The sequence below is a fragment of the Bombyx mandarina genome, chromosome 06 (assembly GCF_030267445.1).
Source record: "Bombyx mandarina strain Sakado chromosome 06, ASM3026744v2".
Taxonomy (NCBI): Eukaryota; Metazoa; Arthropoda; class Insecta; order Lepidoptera; family Bombycidae; genus Bombyx; species Bombyx mandarina.
This window is the reverse complement of record NC_143213.1, coordinates 12,668,441-12,693,158: the sequence shown is the minus strand read 5'-3', so window position 1 is coordinate 12,693,158 and position 24,718 is coordinate 12,668,441. Positions and strand designations below refer to the sequence as shown.

At 42.5% G+C, this 24,718-nt stretch overlaps 1 protein-coding gene across 2 annotated transcripts in view; it reads right to left on the bottom strand.

The window, feature by feature from the left end:
- LOC114253097 (uncharacterized) overlaps positions 1-23,342 on the bottom strand; it is a 41,337-nt gene extending 17,995 nt beyond the window's left edge. For both annotated transcript variants that reach the window (XM_089728215.1, XM_089728214.1), the window contains exon 1: positions 23,172-23,342. In XM_089728215.1, coding sequence (XP_089584341.1) covers positions 23,172-23,178 — 7 coding nt within the window. In that variant the 5' untranslated portion in view covers positions 23,179-23,342. The remainder of the gene's footprint in view (positions 1-23,171) is intronic.
- Between the last annotated feature and the right edge of the window lie 1,376 nt (positions 23,343-24,718).

The following is a 24,718-nucleotide window of genomic DNA, read 5'->3' as shown; positions in this document are numbered from 1 at the left end:
TCCCAACGATCCAGCTGCAAAAACATTGTTGAGTTCGGTTTATGGATTTACCTTTAAGGATGGAACAGAAAATAATCTTTTGTTCAATGTTTTCGGGTGGGTGTAGTGAAATTTTTATATAACAACTAAGAGGCAAACGAGCAAGACGGGTCACCTGATGGTAAGTGATTCACCGCCGCCCACGGTCACCAGCGTTCTACAACGTAAAATGCGCCATCCACCTTGCGATATAAGTTCTAAGGTCTCAAATATAGATACAACGTCGCCCCACCCTTCAAACCGAAACGCATTACTGCTTCACGGCAGAAATAGGCGGGGTGGTGGTACCTACTCATGCGGACTCACAAGAGGCCCTACCACCAGTAATTACGCAAATTACTACTTTGCGGGTTTGATTTTTATTACACGATGTTATTCCTTCACCGTGGAAGTCAGTCGTGAACATTTATTGAGTACGTATTTCATTAGACAAAGTGTAGAATTTGTTGGTCGTGATTGACAAAGTCGAGGAAAAGACCTTCCGATCACCGAGCTAATGTTCGCATCAAGTAACTGTCCTAAGCAAACATCATTGGTCGTTAGGCGTATTGTGAGACCACACGACCTCACAACTTGGGTTGGGTAGTAGCAGCCACGTGAATTAACATTATATAGATCGTGAGGTTGTTTGTTTATCCGAGATACAAATGTATGTATGTATATTGTACCACCGTTTGTCGGTTTGTTTGAGGTTTAATGCGTTCACAAGTTCGATGGTTTCAGTTATAACTTTATTGTTAGTAATGTTATTTTTGGTACGTTAAACTACAGTACCCAATCAATAATATGACCAAATTTTAACAAAAAATAAAACTAGCTTCAACAAATAAAACGGGGCTTCAAAAAATAAAAAAATACGGGGGTTGATTGCTTCCCGCTTCCGTAGGTTTAACCCGCGATTCCCTACAAGTGACCCCTGGGTGGTGCAAAACGGGAGCCGAATACATAATCGGTGGTAGGACTTGTCCGACTGGCTGGCGACCACCCTCCAACTAGAGTCCGCCGCCAAATAGCCTAGCTGTGTTCCGGCGGGTGGGTTGGAGAGCCAGTGTTATTCCTTCCCTTTCCTCTTCCTTGTTGGGGGTGAATCTTGGCGATACCTGGAACATGCGGAGCAGACGTGCGTGTGAGCTCGCGGGACGTGATTGTTTGACGGGGGTATAGGGAGACCCAGTGAAACGGTGTTCGCCGCCGCCCGCCGGTAAGTTGGGGACCTGAACCCGGGTGTCACTACTAAACTCCGCCCCGGGAAGCTGTCCCGCCAACCGGTGTAAAATCCTGTCGTGCGGTCGTCGTGCCGGAGTCGGAGACCGGAGTGGATCCCGGCGATCGCACGCAGGGTGGACTGGGGGCCCTTCCATGCCCTGCGTCAGTCGCTCACGCAACCCGTGGTCGAGCACGTACTGTGCTCCGCGCTTTATTCAGGTATTGTCACGATTTCGCCTCGAACATCCTACCCCACCCAATCCCACTCTCCAAATAAAATTAAAAATAAATAAATAATGAAAGTTCGAAAAAGGAAAAGGGTTTTGTCGGCGATTCCACATTCCACATTTAATGTGGATTTCAGCAATGTAAGGGGTCTACATAGCAACCTCGACGCCGTACACCACCATCTTGAGACGGCGCAGCCTGCCCTCCTTTTTCTGACGGAGACGCAGATATCTGCTCCGGATGATACTTCGTACCTTGAATACCCCGGCTACGTATTGGAGCACAACTTCCTGCGTAAAGCCGGGGTGTGTGTATTCGTCCGGGCTGATGTCTGTTGTCGCCGTCTACGAAGCCTCGAACAACGGGACCTGTCCCTCTTGTGGCTGCGCGTAGATCACGGGGGTCGTACCCGAGTCTACGCGTGCCTGTACAGGTCCCACAGCAGTGATGCAGGTTCAGCTCTGATAGAGCATGTGCAAGAGGGGACTAACCGCGTGCTTGAGCAGTACCCATCTGCGGAGGTGGTGGTTCTTGGAGACTTTAACGCTCACCACCAAGAGTGGTTGGGGTCCAGAACCACTGACCTCCCGGGTCGGGCTGCCTACGATTTCGCCTTGGCCTACGGCCTCTCCCAGCTGGTGACACAGCCCACCCGTGTCCCAGATATTGAGGGGCACGAGCCTTCTCTGTTGGACCTTCTGCTGACCACCGATCCAGCCGGATACAGTGTGGTGGTCGACGCTCCACTTGGATCGTCTGATCACTGCCTTATCCGTGCTGCCACACCACTCTCTCGTCCTAGTCGTCGAACGACGACCAGGTATCGAAGAGTTTGGCAGTATTTGTCAGCAGATTGGGATGGATTGCGTGAGTTTTACCCATCCTACCCATGGGGGTGGTTCTGCTTTTCCTCTGCTGATCCTGACGTCTGTGCGGACCGTCTTAAAGACGTGGTGCTCCAGGGGATGGAATTGTTTATCCCCTCCTCTGAAGTGCCCGTTGGGGGTCGCAGCAGACCCTGGTATAACAATGCCAGCAGGGATGCTGCACACCTCAAGCGGTCCGCATACGTTGCATGGGATGATGCTAGGAGACGTCGGGATCCTAACATCTCAGAGGAAAGGCGGAAATATAACGCCGCTTCCAGGTCCTACAAGAAGGTTATTGCCAGGGCGAAATCGGAGCACGTTGCTAGAATTGGCGAGCGACTGAAGAGCTATCCCTCTGGGAGCCGTGCTTTTTGGTCGCTCGCCAAAGCTGCAAAAGGTAACTTTTGCAGGTCTAGTCTCCCACCACTACGCAAGTCCGATGACAGTCTGGCCCATAGTGCGAAAGAGAAGGCTGACCTTCTGGTCAAACTGTTCGCCTCGAACTCGACTGTGAACGACGGGGGTGCCACACCACCGAACATCCTCCGGTGTGATAGTTCCCTGCCGGAGATCTGCTTTACACAGTGTGCAGTCAGGCGGGAACTCCGACTCCTGGACGTCCATAGTCGAGCGGGCCAGACGGCATCCCTGCAGTGGTTCTGAAAACGTGCGCCCCTGAGCTGACGCCTGCGCTAACGCGTTTGTATCGCCTCTCTTATTGCACTAACAGGGTTCCGTCTTCATGGAAGACTGCCCACGTCCACCCTATCCCCAAGAAGGGTGACCGGTCGGACCCATCGAGCTATAGGCCTATCGCGATAACTTCCTTGCTTTCCAAGGTGATGGAGCGAATAATTAATATACAACTCCTGAAGTATCTGGAGGATCGCCAGCTGATCAGTGACCGACAGTACGGTTTCCGTCACGGTCGCTCAGCTGGCGATCTTCTTGTATACCTTACTCACAGGTGGGCTGAAGCCTTGGAGAGCAAGGGCGAGGCTCTTGGTGTGAGCCTTGATATCGCGAAGGCCTTCGACAGGGTCTGGCATAGGGCACTTCTGTCGAAGCTACCATCTTACGGAATCCCCGAGGGTCTCTGCAAGTGGATCGCTAGCTTTTTGGATGGGCGGAGCATCACGGTCGTTGTAGACGGTGACTGTTCTGATACCATGACCATTAACGCTGGCGTTCCACAAGGTTCGGTGCTCTCCCCCACGCTTTTCATCCTGTATATCAATGACATGCTGTCTATTGATGGCATGCATTGCTATGCGGATGACAGCACGCGGGATGCGCGATATATCGGCCATCAGAGTCTCTCTCGGAGTGTGGTGCAAGAGAGACGATCAAAACTTGTGTCTGAAGTGGAGAACTCTCTGGGGCGAGTCTCCAAATGGGGTGAATTGAACTTGGTTCAATTCAACCCGTTAAAGACACAAGTTTGCGCGTTCACTGCGAAGAAGGACCCCTTTGTCATGGCGCCGCAATTCCAAGGAGTATCCCTGCAACCTTCCGAGAGTATTGGGATACTTGGGGTCGACATTTCGAGCGATGTCCAGTTTCGGAGTCATTTGGAAGGCAAAGCCAAGTTGGCGTCCAAAATGCTGGGAGTCCTCAACAGAGCGAAGCGGTACTTCACGCCTGGACAAAGGCTTTTGCTTTATAAAGCACAAGTCCGGCCTCGCGTGGAGTACTGTTCCCATCTCTGGGCCGGGGCTCCCAAATACCAGCTTCTTCCATTTGACTCCATACAGAGGAGGGCCGTTCGGATTGTCGATAATCCCAGTCTCACGGATCGTTTGGAACCTCTGGGTCTACGGAGGGACTTCGGTTCCCTCTGTATTTTGTACCGTATGTTCCATGGGGAGTGCTCTGAGGAATTGTTCGAGATGATACCGGCATCTCGTTTTTACCATCGCACCTCTCGCCACCGGAGTAGAGTTCATCCATACTACCTGGAGCCACTGCGGTTATCCACAGTGCGTTTCCAGAGGTCTTTTTTGCCACGTACCATCCGGCTATGGAATGAGCTCCCCTTCACGGTGTTTCCCGAGCGCTATGACATGTCCTTCTTCAAACGAGGCTTGTGGAGAGTATTAAGCGGTAGGCAGCGGCTTGGCTCTGCCCCTGGCATTGCTGAAGTCCATAGGCGACGGTAACCACTCACCATCAGGTGGGCCGTATGCACGTCTGTCTACAAGGCCAATAAAAAAAAAAAAAAAAAAAAATTCAGAATATAGTATAATAAATGTAGTAGATGCAAAGTAAATATGCATTACTAAGGATGAAATGAAAAGTTAGTGGTCCCAACTTGGTAAAAAAATTTGGATATGAGGAGCACTAGCACTTTCAAATAAAAAATAAAACAAAATCGGTTCAACTAGAAAAAATATCTGAGGTAATACACATAAAAATCACGAAATTCAATATTTTTCATTTCCATTTTTTTAAATCGTTTAAAATCATTTTATGAAATACAGCGTTTGCACTCTTTGAACAAATGCAATCGCGGTTAGATTTCAGCAGCTTCATTAAAAAGGGAATGTTATTTCGAACGAAATTTACATGTCCCATAAAGTAAGCTAACATTCCGGACAAAATCCAAACGATTTTGTTTTGTAATTACAGAGTTTGTTTTACGAAAGCAAATGTTTTTAGCGGTTTGAAACATTAACGGAACATGTACCCTTTTAGCTGGAAATAACAAAGTTAAATCCAAGTTTTTGGACTGCAAAGAATTTGATCTAAACAAAGCAACGTGAGATTATTAAAAAAACATAATTTTAATCGGAGTTGTGTTCGAAATTTGAGAGCACTTTTCCAACCATTCGATTCCTATAAGAGGGAGCCTAAGGAAGAGGAAGGGACCTTGGATGAGAATTTCATCTTGCTTAATTCGATAAAGGAATTTACGGTAATGATAAATGGTTACATGAGTCCATGAATATCACAACATGAATACCGCCACTCTTCTGGAGATATTAAGTCTAAATCTCAATTGTATAGTATAAGTGCTATCCCAACCTTGAAATCGGTAATCGTGGCAGAAATAGCCAGAATGATGGTGCCCAGACATACAGGTTAACAATACACCAGTAGCGGTTGAAGATCGCAATACGCTGATTTGTTACTCAGAGTATGCTGTTGTCCACTCTTGGGTGAATCCCTTAGTCACCCACGGCTGAAGACGAGGCTGGTTAGTTAGACTAGCTATTCTAAGTCAACATTAAAATAACTGCTTGCCGTGTGAGCGTCATATTATAAATATATTTAGGTATACATATTTATCACTCCATGGTTTCTATAGTAGAGCAAAATTTGGGGCCAGACGATTGCATGTGATTTGGTCACAATGATTATAGTTATTCTATTATATTTATGGTTTTTTTACGAATGTAGTGTGTAGTACATTGAAATTGGCCTTCGAACTATCTTCGCCTTCGACCGATCACAGAGTAGCTGCATTTACATTAAAGTTTATGGGCTCAAGAGCTAGGTTAACAGAGAGCTTGTCTAGCCATCGGGTGACTGAATTTTTTTTATTTTTTATTTTTTTATTGCCCTTGTATGCAGACGAGCACACGGCCCACCTGATGGTGAGTGGTTACCGTCGCCCATGGACTTCAGCAATGCCAGGGGCAGAGCCAAGCCGCTACCTACTGTGAATGAAAATAGATATGCATCTGCATCTAGCAGGTACGGTGCGCTACTGAACGAGTGCGGTTATTGACCCCTAAATTTTTTACGCGTTCATTGCTGCTTCACGAAACAGACAAGTCTTTATGCTTAGTTAGTTCGCTGACGTTATGATAAGATTCGTTTTAGGATCGCTATTTGTCAAAAGATATGTAATTTAGGTGTCGAGCTTTGTTTTAAAGAATAGTAATAATCCATAAAACGGGTCGCTGAAATGACTAACCTAAATAAACCTGGATAAGTATTGTGTTTTTGTTTAACATGTATGTGTATATTTTACTTGTGTACCTTTACTCTGTGTACTTTATCCTAAACGGATACCCAATGACGTGTGGGTCGCTTTGAAGTGAATCGTATGTCGCACCGAATAAATTTATTTCATTTTCTTTTGTCGAAAGTCGTATTAAAATAATAATTAATGTTTGAGTTATTATTATTATTATTTGACTATATTCAACGCTTGAAATCCTATATAGTTTTCGTGGTCACGGACTATCGTTCGATAGTTAGGCACTCACGAGAATAAACCGTAAAATACGTTTTAGTTGAAGTCCCATAACCGATAGATTATTTCAAACTGTTCAAGCTCTTTACTAGTGGCAGGGCTATTGTGATCCCTTAAGGTGCATATTGTTCAATGTGATGATGAGTTACCTTATATCAGCTTAACATCAACAAGACGTGGCGTGGGTATCCTTCCCATGCGATGTACTGACGACCTGTTGAAGGCTGTGGGAATTCGCTGTATGTAGATAGCGCGAAGCCGCTGGTTGTGGCGAGGCTTGGGGAAACTTATGTTCAGCAGAAGAAAGCCTTGAAAATTACGTTCAAAGATACTTACATATCAAGCTAATGAAAGTTTGTTAAAAATCAGAAAGGTTTACTTCAAATTCATTTTAATTTACATTTTAAAAAGTTTGTGATGAAAATCGAATTGATCTGTCCATTCGGCATTATGAGTTTAGTCGTATCGATTAATGCGGTGTGTCTACTAATTTGTTAGTCTGGTATGTTTTTGTTTGTTTAATTTAATGTTTTAATATCCATTTCACAAGTTCAATGCGCTGGTCGGATCAGTGTGCTTAGCGTGAGCTCTTTAACATTCTCTATAGCGTAAAAGTTAAGTCAAATTTGTATGTAGTTAGAACGTTTGCCGCTAGGGGCACTGTTCCAGCTGCATGTAAATTTAAGTTAACTTTTACGCTATCGAGAACGTTAAAAAATCGCACAAAGCACACACATGCACTCTACTCTGAACACCTGGGTCTACGAGGCCATCCGCGCGCTGCCGAGGATAAGCAGGATTGGCGCAGGATAATCCAGGAGAAAAATATTAAGGCAACAACCCTCAGCATTGAAGATTATCGACGCAAGAAATCCATTTCACATAATAGCGCCAGTTAATTTTATTATAGTTCCCGAGAAAAGGACAGCAAACATTTTCTTTCAATTCAGCTGATGTTAGATTTTCTTGTCAATTGTTTCACTCTGACTGGGTCGCGATCATTATGTAGTCAAAATTATTAGATATATTATTACGATTATTATTAGATATCATAACCAAAAAAAACTAGGGCATTTGCGTGTTGTAAAACAAACAGCAAAGGGTTCTGTAGTCAGGGTGAATCGAAATTTAATAATAGTTATATGTGAGTGGCGGGTGGTCATCGTACAACACAAGATATTTGACAGATGCCTCAATTTCGCTTACAACATTTTCAAGGTAAGCTTGCATATATACAAGTTCCGAACAACAATATTCGGTGAAACTGGAAAGGCCTCTGGGCCACCAGTAATCCCTCATTCATAAAAAAAAACAATATTCGGACCGTCGGTCTACCGAGCAGAGTAGATCTTCCCTTCTTCGTAAAAACCTTAACCCTAAACAGTTTGAAATTGAAAATTCTTATTGGAATAACATTTGGTGAAAATCCTTTCCGTATATCTGAAACAACAGGTCGAGCCGCACAACAATACTATTTGGGATAAATATTCCAATCTGAATAACTAAGAAACATTATTGATAAAACCGATTAGTGTATTTTCCGCTCCAGGGGTCCACTGTGAAATATATGTAAGTTACTTTAATCATAGCTACAGACTTTTTTCAACGATCGTGTACAAATATTGCAATCTCATAATAAAATTCCTCCGAAAGTTTCTGGACTCTATTGTTTGCGAATACCATTTTAGTACGGATAGGTACGTATGAAAGGGGCAAGAAATTTCAATTTCTAGACTATCAATTTTAGATCAACGATCTGGGGCGAATTGTATCATCGTAAATAGTGCCGCACATAAATTTATATAATATGAAAACCAAACCCAATATCAAGTTCTGAAATTCTATGTGAAATATGCGCAATCTGAAGCCGAGTATCAGTATCAGTTTCAATTATCTTCAAAATTTACTGAATCGGAGTTCACAGTTGAATGTTTAGCTTGAGATTACAATTTTGACTAATTAAAAGACAATCTCATGAAATTTAATTTAAAAAAATAAATTTCAAAATCTCTGTACTAACTTTAAGATCCATCTCATGATAGGACATATGTGCACATGTACATCATTTCTAGCCTTTGGACCAACACCCAACACAAAATATACCTTGTTCTTTAATCCGTATGTTCTAAGAGGAGTGCTCTGATAAGTTATGGAGGTGATTCCTCCTTCCTTTACTATAGCATCACCCACAGTCAGTATAAAGTTCATCTCTACAACCTGGAATGAGTTTCTCTCCGTGAACTTTCTTGAGAACTGTGACATCTTTCAAATGAGGTTTTATAGGAAGTTTCAGAAACGGTTACCTATATAACTGGAATTGCTGGTTTTCAAGAAAAAAGGTGCGGCATATGTTGGTCTGCCTTCGAAGGGAGTAAAAAATCCGTGTGTTAGTGGAATATCTTTACTTGATGTTTGTTAATAGATTTAATTTCATTTTAAATCGATTTGTATGATACGTCCACCTCTATTCTCCGAATATACTGGCTGTTACATGTATAGCGAACAAAACGATTAAGGATTTGCCTTCCGGCTGCCGAACACTAAAAGGCACTTTCAAAGATGTTCTCGTTACGAATGAAAAAAAAAAACTTAGCCTATTCAAATTTTTTTATCGTTGTTCTTTGTCATTTCTTTCTTGTTGAAGGTTTTGATGCAAATACGTAATGGAAATAGCAGAATTTTACATAATCTGTATTTTAAACATGAGGTCAGTATAATATTCAAAGTGGAATAGAAGCATTAGAGGCACTGACGCACTTATTGTTATAAAGACATTGTTGTCGTTAGGCAACATTTTCAGTCTTTACAGCTGAATATATCTTCTTAGTTCCGCCATTGTTAGTAGGCAATGCCGTAAATGAGATCAGATAAGTTGATTGCTCTTTATTACTGAAGCGACGAAGAGCTCGACGAGGAAATTAACCCATAGACAACACACTGAGTTTCTCGCCGGATCTTCTCAGTGGGCCGCGTTTCCGATCCGGTAGTAGATTCTGCGAAGCACTGCTCTTGCTAAGGCTAATGTTAGCAACACTCCGGTTTGAGCTCCGTAAGTTTACCTATACGTCAAGGAGAAGCTGAAATAGCCTGTCAAGGCTATCAGCATAGATAGGAAAAAAAAAGAAAAAAAAATTACTGAAGTTGTTCTGTGGTTAAGAATTGTAATAGGTACTTGTTCCGACGACAAATTAACAATAGGTAATTCAGTTTACTTCCATTAGTTATTTATCATGTAAGCGACCCAACATCTACATCCAATTACATCATCCTTATTAGGATTAACAGTTCTTTAATTTATTTCTTCCTTCGGTCCCTATTTTTTCTTCTAGTTACACATTACTGCCGAGATACATTCCGGCCCGAATCATATGACTTTAATTTGCCATTATTGTTCAAAGTAAGAGCGAGTAATACGAAAAATAAACTTTGTCCTAAGCCACGCCGAGGCACTGGCGGCCCATAAAAAAGTTTTACACTGATGATAGAGTACGTACTTGATCTTTAGTATGAGTAAAAAGTTAATATGCCCTTTTTTTTTTTTTTTTTTTTTCGGGTAGAGGGCCGAACCTCCTACGAGGTCCCCGCGCAAAAGGGGCGCGCGGGGTATGTGAGACTCAACGATCTGCATGGTGTTGTGAGCAGACCGCGGGCCCAAGGATTTTAGAGCCCACCCACTAAACGACTCCCCTGCACTCTTACACCCGACGTCCGATCCCCTCCGAGGTCAGAACCCGGATGAGGTAGGGGGGCTACCGCGGTCAACACTACAACCAGACAGCGCGGCTCACCCCAAGGACGCCCAGCCGACGGAGCCTTCGAGGCGAATCGAAGGCTCTGAAACGTCGGCCGTCTCGGTACGGCAGCCCGTCGGGCCGCCCAGACGGTGCCGCTGGTGTCCCGGAATACCCCGCTGGACCAGAACCAGCCTGCCGGGTCGGGACGCGATACACCGTCGACCGGTCGCTCTAATCACTCCACGGCAGCGCGCTAGAGTGCTGGTAGCGCGCCGCGCGGCCTCACCCCCTCAGGTCGCCCCTTGACCTTCACCGGGGGGAGGCCGCCACCTACAGGGGCCGGGACGTGCGGGCGTATTCCCGCCTCCGACCCCCGGCTCGACGGCGACGGATCGGTGCGGAAAGGGAAGAGCTCTCCCTCTCTCGCTCCGCCGCCTCCTTCTGCGAGATGGTGGACTCGCAGAAGTCGAGCATCGCCTTCCAGGACGCGTCGCTGCCGAGCATCGTAGCCACGATGCGCGGCAGCGAGAGGTCCTCTCCAATGACCGCGACGAGGGCGGCGCGTTGCTCGTCGAATCCAGAGCAACGCGCCAGCGTGTGTTCCGCTGTGTCATCCTCGTCGCGGTCCGCGCAGTGGTGGCACTGCGCCGTCGGTTCCCTTCCGGCTATCTTGTGCAAGTACCGGCCGAAACAACCATGGCCGGTAAGCATCTGCGTTAGCCGGAAGGTGAGGCATCCGCGGTCGCGGCCCACCCAGTCCGCGAGAACCGGGCGGACCGCCTCGACGGTACGGAGGCCGGCCGACGGGTCCGCCAAGCGGCGAGACCACGCCTCCAGCACGGACCGCCGAGATTGGAGCCTCCGCGCTCGAACTACTCCTTCGCCGGGGCGCCCTTCCCCCCTAGAGCGGAGGTCGCTACGCCACCTGTAATCGGCAGCGAGCGCCTCCGCCTCCAGGTCCCAGGGTGGCGCCCCGGCGAGCAAGCACGCCGCCTCGAAGGAGACGGTGCGGTATCCTCGGATCGCCCTGACCGCGATCGCGCGCTGCGGACGTCGCAGCGCGGCGACGTTCTGGCGGGTCAGGGCGTGGCACCATACGGGCGCGCCGTATAGTGCCATCGACCGCACCACCCCCATGTAGAGGCGGCGCGCCACCTGATCGGGACCCCCGACGTTTGGAAGAAGCCGGCTCAGAGAGCCGGCCGTCGCCATCAGCCGAGGGCCCAATTTTTCGAAGTGAGCGCGGAAGTTCCACCGACCATCCAGTTCGAGGCCGAGGTACCGAAGACCGGTCACCCCGACCCCGACGCGGACGCCTCCGATCACGAGGTGGGCACCCAGAGGTGGCGCTCGTCCCGGCCCGTGAAATAACAGGGCCTGGGTTTTGTCGAGCGCCACCTCGAGCCCCAACCGTCGGATCCTAGTGACGACGTGTGCCACGCCTGCGCACGCCAGACGGGCAGACTCCCGGTAGTCCCTCCCCGGAGCCACGACCAACGTGTCGTCCGCGTAACAAATTACGCTCAGCCCGGGGAGGGGACCCCGTATGACGCCCCGCAGGACCCAGTCGTAGCCGATGTTCCACAGCAGGGGGCCCAGGACAGACCCCTGTGGAACACCGCGCTCGACGGGGAAGCGGTACATCGCCCCACCGTGTCCGATGCACTGGATCGACCTGCCCTCGAGGTAGGAGCCGATCAGTCGGCGGAGGTATGCGGGGACGCCGTGATACTCCAGCGCCCCCGCGATCACCGACCAGGGCAGGGTGTTGAAGGCGTTCCTTACATCTAAGGATAACGCCATCGCCACCCCGCCCCGGGATACGGCTTCATCGGAGAGGGCCCGCACGCGCAGAATTGCGTCGATAGTCGAGCGGCCCTCTCTGAAGCCGTACTGCTCCGAAAAAAAAAAAAAAAAAAAAGTTAATATGCCCTAACTTTTTTTTTTTTTTTTTTTTTTTTTTTTTTTTTTTTTTTTTTTTTTTTTTTTTTTTTTTTTTTTTTTTATTGCTTAGATGGTTGGACGACCTCACAGCCCACCTGGTGTTAAGTGGTTACTGGAGCCCATAGACATCTACAACGTAAATGCGCCACCCACCTCGAGATATAAGTTCTAAGGTCTCAAGTATAGTTACAACGGCTGCCCCACCCTTCAAACCGAAACGCATTACTGCTTCACGGCAGAAATAGGCAGGGTGATGGTACCCACCCGCGCGGACTCACAAGTGGTCCTACCACCAGTAATTACGCAAATTATAATTTTGCGGGTTTCATTTTTATTACACGATGTTATTCCTTCACCGTGGAAGTCAATCGTGAACATTTGTTGAGTACGTATTTCATTAGAAAAATTGGTACCCGCCTGAGATTCGAACACCGGTGCATCGCTCAACGCGAATGCGACGGACGTCTTATCCGTTAGGCCACGACGACTTCTCCTTTTTTTGCCTACCGATGCTGATAGCCTTGAGAGGCTATTTCAGCTTCTCCTGGACGTGTAGGTGAGCTCATGGGGCTCTAACCGGAGTGTTGCTAACTCTGGTTCTAACGAGGGCAGTGCTTCCCAGAATTTACCACCAGATCGGAAACGCGACCCACCGATTTCATAAATTAGGTCACAACAGTGTCGGTTGAGGTTATGTGATATACGATGGCTATCTCCTTTTAAAAAAAATGCACTTTGCTTTATACTGACTTTATTCACTGAAAACTACACGTAATTTACAATTGCATATGTGACTGTACTAAAGTAATAATGTCCAAATAATGCCTCTTAAAACCAAGCGTTTATCCTTTTTCATACAATTTTATGGGGTTATTGCTTTTTTTTTTTTTTTTTTCCACAGGAGAAAATCGCCGGATCCCCACCCGCGCGGCAGGTGGGGTATGTGGGAGTTGAACCTCACTAAAAACTCTTGCCGCTCAAAACCGGCGCCCTACCTCGGACCGGGCCGGAGCCCAGTCGGGGCTATTGAAACGGCGGGACAGGGTTGACGCAGAGCACATTACATCCATCCCACCGTCCCACGGACGCCGGACCGGCGGCCACCAGCGACACAACCACCGGTTCCCTCGTTCAGCGGGCCGAGAGCCCGCTTCGATGGCGCCGCATTACACCTTCCCCCAGAGCGGTCGGGGGAACGCGGTCTACCATCACCCGGCTTCCTACTGCGGGTGAGCGTGCAAAGCACGCCACCCCACGTCTGGGTCTCTCCCCGCACAAAACGGGTGGGACCCCTAGCTCTTAGGGGGCCAGGTCACGGATACGACCCCGGTCCCGACCCCCTGCTCGGCGGCGGCGGGTTTCTGCGTAGTGAGGAGAGCTTTGCTTCACTCGCCCCGCCGCATCCTTCTGCGAGATGGTGCACTCGCAGAAGTCGAGCATAGCCTTCCAGGACTCAGCAGTATCCAACATATTGGTGTTGAAGGAAACGAGAAGGTTGAGGGGAAAAAAATAGGCTCTGACGAAGCTATAAAAAAGAATCTGAACCTTCTACAGGAATTCCAATGAAGATGAGACTGTCTTAAAAACAAATTCACAACGGAATTGAGCAATATCTCAGAGTTAAGACATGCTTAAGAGTTTCTGAGTGAAACTAAAATAAATATAGACAAAAGGCTTCGTATGTTTTTTTGCGGTAACAGGCAATCGCTGCCTTGTCCTCCTGTATCTAGGTACATCGGACATGTGAGACTCGGTAGGCGAAGAGGGTAAAAGCCACGGCCCAAGGTCATAAAAATCAACGCAAGATAAACTTAGCCGATGACGCAACCTATTGATTCTGCATGAACTGAAATCTAGAAGAGCCGAATTAAGAGGATATACGTTATGAAATTCAAAAATAATCTTCGACAATGATTCTTGAAGATCTGGTGGTGTTATCAATGACCTCTCTTTTTTTTTTTTCTCCACCTTATCCCACTATGTGGGGTCGGCACTGACCATGCTACCAATATTAGGTCTATGTTAGAACTATTTTGACTATTTGAATAAAATAAGTAAAAAATGTAATTATTTGTCAAGAATAAACAAGAACAAAAAAAACAGAATTGAATATTTACTTAAAACTCTTGCAAATATTAATGGCTCAATAAATCTTTAAGTGAAAACATGCATATTTACGAACACTGAAATATTAATAGCTCAATAAAATACTAGATGGGTATTTTGAGCTTAAAAAAGAATTTGAAAAGTTACGTTTGCAATTTAGCAGTTTCACGAAAACTGAAGTATTATTGTGAGTTGTCGGAAAATAACCAACCGAATTGACAAGTGTTTGGCTTCTAATAATTAAAGTGCGCGCGCGTAAAGACAATTGTTTGTGTTTGGACTCTTTGTTTTTATTTGGCTTTCATATCGCTGTCTACATTAATGAAAAGCAAAATGTAGACAATATACAAATATACAGACTGTCATTCAGGATTCCTTAAATTCGTTCTTCGAAATTATACGGAAATTTAATTTTGGAAGAGAAAAAACTGCTCATATACGGATTCTTTTTCAGTTTCTGCGGGTTCATTTCTTGAGTTCTTAAAATCCATATACTACAATTTTATAGTTAATTATTTAATGAAAACTTTTCATAAAATCAGTCGCAGATATCTTCATCTACAAATTTGTAAAGCATACGCATATGTGAAGTGTATTTATTCACGACTGTCAATACATAGCTGCTGTATGGAATGGACACTATATGTGAAGTCTACACATGTTCTATATTTATATGAATATGTTTATCACGGACGAGCCCTGAGATCAAACGTGGAACGTTACATATACATACATACATACATACATCAATATCAGTTTATTTTGGTATGAGATCAGAAATAATTTTGTATCGATTGGATTGAAGAACGGTTTTTGTTTTCATCACACTGCTTACGTTATTGGAATTATTGTTTTAATGGTGAGATTCTATTTTTATTGGCTCGATAGGTTAAGAAATATGCTGCTTTGCTGCTCATAGCTTAAGAGGAAAAGAGTGGTTTGGAAGACGCCAGTGAGAGCTATTAAATTCTTAGATTTTTTTATTGTCTTTATAGGCAGATGAACATACTGCCTATCTGGTGGTGAGTGGTTACCGTTGCTCATCAACGTCAGCAATGCCAGGGGCATAACCAAGTCGCTGCCTACAGTTGAGTACACTCCGTAAATCTTGTTTGAGAAGGACATGTCGTGAGATAAGCACAACGTGAACGGAGATAAGGGTCCAACATAACCCAACGCCTTTTTAATTGCGAGCCTAGTTCAGCAGTTTTAAGAGCTATTTTAGTTTGACCAACCGTTCTAGGAATCTCACTTATTTTTTGCTAGAGTCGTTGTCTGAATCGATGACGCAAATGTATAATGTATGTGACTGGATATAACGTTCTGATAAGTTTGCAGAATCTTTTAGCCCGTAATGAAAAGCGAAGTTAGCTGCGGAAGGCATTACCGTTATGATTGAATCGATTTTGAAGCTGTTGCGTATACGGGTGGTAGGACCTCTTGTGAGTCCGCGCGGGCGGGTACCACGACCCTGCCTATTTCTGCCGTGAAGCAGTAATGCGTTTGGGTTTGAAGGGTGGGGCAGCCGTTGTAACTATACTGAGACCTTAGAACTTATCTCAAGGTGGGTCGCGCATTTACGTTGTGGATGTCTATGGGCTCCAGTAACCACTTAACACCAGGTGGGCTGTGAGCTCGTCCACCCGTCCAAGCAATAAAAAAAAATCCAAAAAAATCTAACATATTCAGTATAGTCTTGATAAACACTTTTAATAGACTTCGGACAAACATGAGTCTACTATCCTAGTAAATTGTTTCGAAAACGTTCCTTCAAAATACATATTATCATATTCCACATCCACCACTGTTAAATATTATATTTATTATAGACTAGCTAGCCCGGCAGAATTCGTAGTGCCTTAATAGATAAATAAAAGACTTAAGCTTTTGTATAAAATAAGTTTAAAACAAACAAAATGAATCCGTCCTACGGGGTACACATCAAAGGAAAAACTAAATTATTATTTTTATTTAATTCCGAGCATTTTCATATTTATCTACCTTTTAAACCTTCTCTGGACTTCCACAAATAATTCAAGACAAAAATTAGCCAAATCGGTCCAGCCGTTCTCGAGTTTTAGCGAAACTAACAGCAATTCATTTATATATAGACTAGACCAGACTACAATAAATAAATAAGTTTTAATATACATAATTTACGACGTATTTGTATTCTGTTCAATCCTTCGTGAAAACAAAGCCGACTATTTAAATTTCGTTGCAATATTGGGTAGTAAAGTTTAATTTTACGTGCATTGTGCTCTTTTGCGGGTGGCGATTGAAAGAAACTGCAAGATGCATGTCGTTACCGATCTTGAGACATGAAGTCGTATGTTGAAACTGAAATGTCTAATGAATGTATCATGCAAGACAGGAATAGAAAGGGTATACCTACAAATTGGTAGTAATAAATTTATCTGTTGATAAAGTTTTTCTTCGAAAGTACTTCCTTAGAAAAATGGGTTTCTGTCTACGTTTAAGGCTCGCCATTGTCGTGATTATACGAGTGTATCGGGTATCTTATCTTTTAGGCTGTAATGACTTTATTAATAATTAATCAGATGGTACGGAGATGCGATCTCGGTCACTGAGAGCTACTATTTACGCGTTTTTCGACCATTACCGCCTTGCTTTCGTAACGAGTCCTCGCCAATAAATTTCTCCGGTTAGAGGTTTTCCGAAATAATCATGATCTTCGTAATTTACATTGATATGCCGTAATCGTCGCGTACTGCCAAGTAAACTGTAAATCTATTTCCTTACAAACGCTAATACTGGGTTGGGCACAACATTGAACTAGCTAAACAACAATTTTATAGTTTTTTTTTTTTATGATTGAAAGATTACTGGTGGCCCGGAGGCCTTTCCAGCTTCACCAGGACAGGTGGGCGAGCAAAGGCTCAGCCAGGAGGGCTGGGATTTGCTAACAACTGCCCGAGCGCCTCCGAAGGAGATCTAACAACTCAAGAGCAATTGCTTCGCGAATGAATCTACTACCAGATCGGAATCGCGACCCACTGAGAAGATCCGGCGAGAAACTCAACGGGCTGATGCATGGGTTAGGTTGCACGTCGACCTCTTTGTCGAGTTCGACGAGTAGGGTTACCGGGATTCCTCAGCCTGCGCCTAGTGTTAGAGCTGGAGGTATCAATTTTATAGTGTTTCATTAACATTGTAACCAACTAATTTCGTTGTAACGTTAATGGGCTTTCCATTCCACCTTTACGATTCGAACCTTTGTGATTTCTGCTGTAAAATTTACGTGTTCGGGAAATAGCGTCCGGATTCGTGATCTGTGTTTGGTTCTTAACGTTCTTTTGAATGTTTATAGGCTGTTTCGATATTCCGTTTTGTGTTTTATTGACAGAATAACGACGCTGGCAGTTTTAAAATTGTCTTGTTTTTCAGATAATACCATTTTATTCGAGCGATCCTAGAGGTTTACGTTATCTATATATTAATACGTGAAGCAAAAACTTTGTATCCCTTTTTACGAAAATTGCGCGGACGGAGGAGTATGAAATTTTCCACACTTATAGAGAAGAAGTGCACAATGCTAATATTTTTTTTAAATAATGCATAAAAGATACATTAAATCAATAAAGAAAACATTACACACACTACATACCATGTATCTAACGCATACACGCATGCATACTATTTATTGTCAAACTTTTGTTCTTTTTGTTGTCAAATGGAGAATAGAATAAATATGTTTGTCTTTGTTAATATTTTCCATAGTGTAGTCTTGGCGAGATTTGTGATTATAGAAGTATAAAATACAATCATAATAGTGTACAAACTTACAATTCCATTTAATTATAGTCGAATTTCGACTACTGCGGGACCTCTAGTGTTTATTTAACGTGTTATTTGCTTCTTCGGACATAACATGCGGTCTCCCAGATATGAATTAGAGAAGCTCATGATTATGGGTCAAATAGAAGGCAAGCGTCCCGTGGGCAGAACAACAGCCAGATGGTCAGATCTGGTCAAGAAACCGGTTGTTGGTAATCATGACCGAACACTATAGAGGAAAGTCACTCGTGGTTGCGATCCTCAGCAGTGAGGAAACGATAAAGAAGAAGAAGAAGAGGTTTATAATTTATTTAGAACGAATACTTAATAATTCGTATTTGGAAGCTTTTTATATATTAGGTACACTATTACGCGGCAAGAAAAGGTCGTGATATTTGTACGCAAACTTATCTTGAAAATGTCGTTAGTAATCTTGTGGTCTATGATAGCTACCATCACATACTAAAATTTCAATAGCGCTAAACATATGTTTTTTACGAAAGAAAGAATTATCCCCAATCGAAAGTCTCCGAATATGGAATTGAAGAGATCGAGAGTGGAGAACACGATTTGTTAGCAGAGCGGATCAGACTCGTTCGCAAAACTTTAGTGTTCGGTCCGCGTGACGAACAATGGAACTACTTGGATCAAACAAGCAGGTCTTTTGATACACCACTGGTATTATTAGAATGAACTCCCTTCTGCGATGCTTCCCCACCGCTATGACATGTCCTTCTTCAAACTAGACTTGTGGAGATTACTTAACGGTAGGACGTGGCTTGCATCCCACTGAGTTTCTCGCCGGTCTTCTCAGTGGGTTGCCTTTCCGATCCGGTGGTAGATTCAGCGAAGCACAGCTCTTGTTAGGGCCAGTGTTAGCAACACTTCCGGTTTGAGCCCCGTGAGCTCACCTACATGTTAGGGCGAAGCTGAAATAGCCTCTCAAGGCTATTAGCTTAGATAGGGAAAAAAAGCGGCTTGTCTCCTCCTCTGGCTTTGCATCGTTAATGAAAGGTAACCACTCACCATCAGTTAGGTCGTATGCTTGTCTGCGTACTAGGACAATAAACTAAAATAAATGTTGATTAGTACACTTAAGGAGAATCCTGAGCTTAGAACTAGACTATATATCAGTCTTATTATTATTTTTCATCTAGACGGGTGAAGTAGGTCACGGCCTATTTAATCCAATGTTACTGGAATCCTTAGCCATTATAAAATGAACTTCGCTACTCTCTCTGAGATATCAAATTGAAGTACATTTTTTATTGTGTTATAGCTTCTTATTGTATTACATTCAAAGCTTAACGCATGACCGATTCGCGGCAGAATATAGGTGGAAAGGCGAAGGAAAATGCCTCTTATATTTGCTTATAATAATGTCGTGTTTTGACGTATACCGGAGACATCAAAGGACGCCCAGATTGACAATTGTTGTTTGTTGTTGTTGTTGTCCTAGGGTACCCCACTGGTACGTATAGTCGGATTTTTTATTAGACGAAGTCAACTGACGTTTACTGTGTTGTCAGTTTTTGATGAAATAAAAATAGTGTTGTGACAAAGCGAACGATTGAAAAAACTCCTGAATTAATGAAATTGCCTCGATTGTCTAGTGAATAGTCGCTGTGCCGAATTGCCGATATCGGGTACGGGGTTCGAATTTTAGGCGTGCTTTGTACATACCAACGACTTTTCGACGAAATATTATGTTCCTATAGTATCTACCTGTACCGAATATCGAGTGTTTTAAACATTAAGAAAACATTGCGAGGAAGCTTGTAAGACTGTCCTATTTCCAATACATCATATAGTTGAAACTATAGATGTATAAAATAGAATAATTATAGGTAGGTAATGAAAATAAAAAAAAACTGTTTGTAGTTACATACTACTAGTAACATATATTGGAGCACTTTAATACAATTTTATTGTAATATATAAATTATATTCTTTTATAATTTGAAATTAATGATTAACTCTTCACACTCATTGTTCATTCATGTGATTGAACAAGAACTGAACGCATCACTATTACTTTAAATATAGCAACATTATTTCACAAAGTGACATTAGCTACTGTCAGCTGGCTTCGTCTAATTAAAAATCCGACTATAGTGTCCTCACAAGTTGTCTCCACTTGTAATGTGTAATAGTTAAAAATTATTAATAAACGCGGTGATCGTGTCTGTTCTTGTCAACTGGGGAATGCTCTGAGGAATTGTTTGAGATGATCCCTTCATCTCGTTTTTATCATCGCACCTCCCGCCATCGGAGCAGAGTTCATCCATATTACCTGGAACCACTGCGTTCATCGACAGTGCGTTTCCAGAGGTCTTTTTTGTCACGTGCCATCCGGCTATGGAATGAGCTCCCCTCCAGGGTGTTTCCCGAGCGCTATGACATGTCCTTCTTCAAAAGAGGCCTGTGGAGAATATTAAGCGGTAGGCAGCGGCTTGGCTCTGCCCCTGGCATTGCTGAAGTCCATGGGCGACGGTAACCACTCACCATCAGGTGGGCCGTATGCTCGTCTGCCTATAACGGCAATAAAAAAAAACTAACCGAAACAGTGTTTATATTGTTAGTGCTTTTATTGACTTTCACAAGTATTTAACATGACCACATATGATAAAAAAGCGGTTTGATTTCTCTGTTAAACGGATACGAAAGACCTTGTCGTAGTATAAAATAAAATAAAATGTAATCTATCTATACTAATATATAAATCTACAGTGGTCTTTACGGATGTTCCGTTATAACTAATGAACCGTGCATCCGATTGACTTGACACTTTGTATCCATGTAGAAAATACATGTACTTAATGGATAGGCTAATATTTATATGAGTGTTGGATTCCCTACACCAGTTGCGGGGGCGTTAATGATGAGAATCTTTGTGGGGGTGAGAAATAATAATTTTAATTTTAAATCCCCAGCGAAGCGGACGGGTACAACTAGTTGTCTAAAGGACAAACCCGAAATCCATACAAACTTGGGCCTGGCGTTACAGTGCTAGAATTTGGGCATAAGTTACAATACCTAAGAAGGTTTCATGAGCCCAATTTTCAGGTCTCCCAGCAATGGCCAAATTGGTAAAATCAGACAATGTTTACATTTTAGGTTATGTTTATTGTTCGAGATATTTTAATAAAAACGATATTTTTGAGGCTATTTCCTACTAAAGATGAGTAATTTTTTACGAAACCTGTTGCAGCAACAGGTTGCTTTAAAATAAAAATGGAACCTGTTACGAGAAATCGCGCGTTAGGTTGTTTACGAAAACGAACGAAAGCCAAAAATTAAAAACAACGTAATGCGAAACGCGCTGCGCACGAAATGATTTTTTTAAGGGATTTTATGACCTGGTAACTAAGACCTTTAGGTCAGTCTTATTTTAATTTTAATGAAAACTTTTTTATATGAAATACTATATTTATATGATAGCTTTTTTATATAAAATATAAATCATTACGTGCTCCCATATTATCTCATCACATTTCATTTCATTTTAGTTCTGATGTTAAGTGGTTACTGAAGCTCATAGACATCTACGACGTAAATGCGCCACCCACCTTGAGATATAAGTTCTAAGGTCTCAGTATAGTTACAACGGCTGCCCCGCCCTTCAAACTGAAACGCATTACTGCTTTACGGCAAAATCCAAAATATCTTCAGTTGGCAACATTAAAGATAACATAACACGATTTGATACATTTGTGTTTTTCTATGGCATAGTCACATTAATATAAAAATGCAAAACTACCCTTTCATGCTATATTTAATGTTGTCAGTTGTAGATATTTTGAATTGCCGCCATTGTAAGTAGTTGTGTCACGATTCGATGGCCATACTCTATTTACATTGATTAAAATACCTATAAAAACAGTCATTTATCCTAAAGCAAAAGAGTATTAATTATTTTTTACACTTGATTTCCACTAAATCGATCCTATTTTATGGATGTTCTAATTCTAATCCGCACGTTTGTGGAGCTAGTTACGTATATTGAAATAAGTGTTGCAGATGTTTACAAAGATTGTTTAAAACAAAAAATTGAATTCAACTTATTTTCTACACTTGGCCATTGTCAATGAAGCTAAGATTTTAATAGGTTAATCAAGCAAAATAGACGAATTTTTTGGTACATATCCCATTCGTGTAACGCTTAGGCCCAAAATGGGGTTTCTCCTTTTAATGATATACACAATTGTGTTTCGAAAATTTCAAATAGTTTACAAGCTCTTCGTCAAGGTTTAAAGAAGTCAAAATTTATAAAGAAAAATTCAGAATGTCTCGTATAAATTCAGTTAAAATCACTACAATGATAGAACAGATCTCTTTTTATTAAAAACAAAAACAAAAGCGACCATTTATTTGGATACTTTGAAAAGATGGAAATCTTACGGCAGTAAAAAGATTTTGATTATTCGTATTGTTTCAGCCGTAAGCATCGTGTTTCCACCTTAAAACATTACTCGTGTTTATTTTGACAAAACGTTTACAGGTTTTATTTGAACTAGAAATTGTGGAAATGAAAGGAAATTTATAAAGAATACACTCACTCAAGTTAACAATTTTTTTAGCGCATTTTAACGCGGATATTTGGATGAAGAAATTTTCTAGAAACCTTAAATTCAAATGTTGATTTCAAGTAAGCTTTTAACGGAAGAATAAAAACGATAAATACAAATTAATTTACATATAGTGCTTTTTAAACAAAAACATATGGCATAGGCATAGGTGAACCTATATGGCTCTCGTGAGCTGATATGGTTACGGGAGCTTATGAACATTGACAAATATGAGATCAAAGCCCCAAATTGAATTGTATAAGGGCCATCTTATCACGATCATGTCAGCTTTTTTTTAAAGCTTAGCTTAGCTTTTAACGCCGAACTCGCACTTGAGTCGTTCTAAAATTTATGGTACACTGCGTGCTACGACAAAACAAAATTACTACTAATTCTTGGTGAATTATTTTGTTACAAGCACACATCTATATATATTTTATAAAAATGCTTCAGTTAATATCAAAACATTAATCCTTACCGGGCATCGAAAGTTAGCAATCCTGTTAGAAAACTAGACGTAACACATTTTTGTTAGCTTCTTACCTAATCCACAAAAACTCATATTGTATTAGAATTCACAAAAAAAAACAATAAAAAAACATCGATAAGTTCAGAACGAAAGTTACGGAAGACGGGACGTGTGCTTGCCTCGACCGCGAACGGAGACTGAAAGCTGAGCTTTCGAAAGCTGCCTGAGTCGGAGGCTCGGTGAAATGAGCGGTCATTTTTTAGATTCATATCGTTTTTCTTCTCAACGATAACGGTAATGATAGCGAAAAAAATGCGTGTTAAGGAGATTAGTTTTTTATTACGTGACAACGTCTTATAATTCGATGGAGCCGGCTGCATGCACGAAAAAACATGACTCATGCGGCGTTACCTCGCTCTGAGGCGTTCCATTTAAAGGCTTGAAGTGCAAACGAGAGCGCGCAAAGAGCGACAAAGAGCCACATTGTAAAAAAAAAATTACATAATTGTATTTATGCGTACAAATAAATTTTAATCTAACTTGATCAATTCAATAGTGATTTCCATTTACCTCCTTTTCTATATCCATACAAAATATTATCTATCAAACAAATAAAATAAAAATTTTCTTTTGAAAAATGAAACAATTCCATCAGTATTTTCTTATTGTCACGTTCAACTATCGTCAGTAAACCGACTTTACAGACAACCGATTTAAAAAAAATCATTATTGAATAATTATTTTAAAAAAAAACCTGCTAACAGGATGTGTTTTTGGATCTCAGGGGCAGGACCACCCTATAGTTGTCGAAGTGATTTTAATTATGTTTACGAGTCGCAAAAATCGAAGAAAATACATTTTTTTTGTTTATTTTCAATGAGTTTGAAACTTTGAATACCCAGAAACGAATTAAAGTTTCCTTTTTGACGTCACACAGAAGCGACACTAGTGCAATGTAGATATAGAGCTTCGCATATTTCGGAATGTACAAAACGACCGCTAGAAATTGGTCCGGCTTTAATATCCGGTTTTAGCCGGATTTAAACCGAAATTTTGTTTGTTATTAAATGTTTCAGTCGAAGATCTGATATGTATGTGCAAGATTGGTTTGTATGAATACATTTGATTGAATATTTTACGTCTTAATACGAGGAATGTAAAGCAGAAAATTGTTAGTATATTAAATTTCATTAAGAACACCTTAAATCTTCTATTGAGGTTTTTTTTATTGCATACCTGGTGTTGAGTGGTTTACTGGAGCCCATAGACATCTACAACGTAAATTGCGCCACCCACCTTGAGATTAAAGTTATAAGGTCTCAGTATCGTTACAACAGCTGCCCCACCCTTCAAGCCGAAACGCATTAATGCTTCACGGCAGAAATAGGCAGGGCGGTGGTACCTACCCGTGCGGACTCACAAGAGGTCCTACCACCAGTAATACCTGGAGTAATATCAGGTCTGGTAAGATCGTTCTAATCACTTTATTCGACTTTGAATCAGGTTCGAGTTTTTTAGGTTCAATGTAAATGGTGAGACGATTTCAATTTCCACAC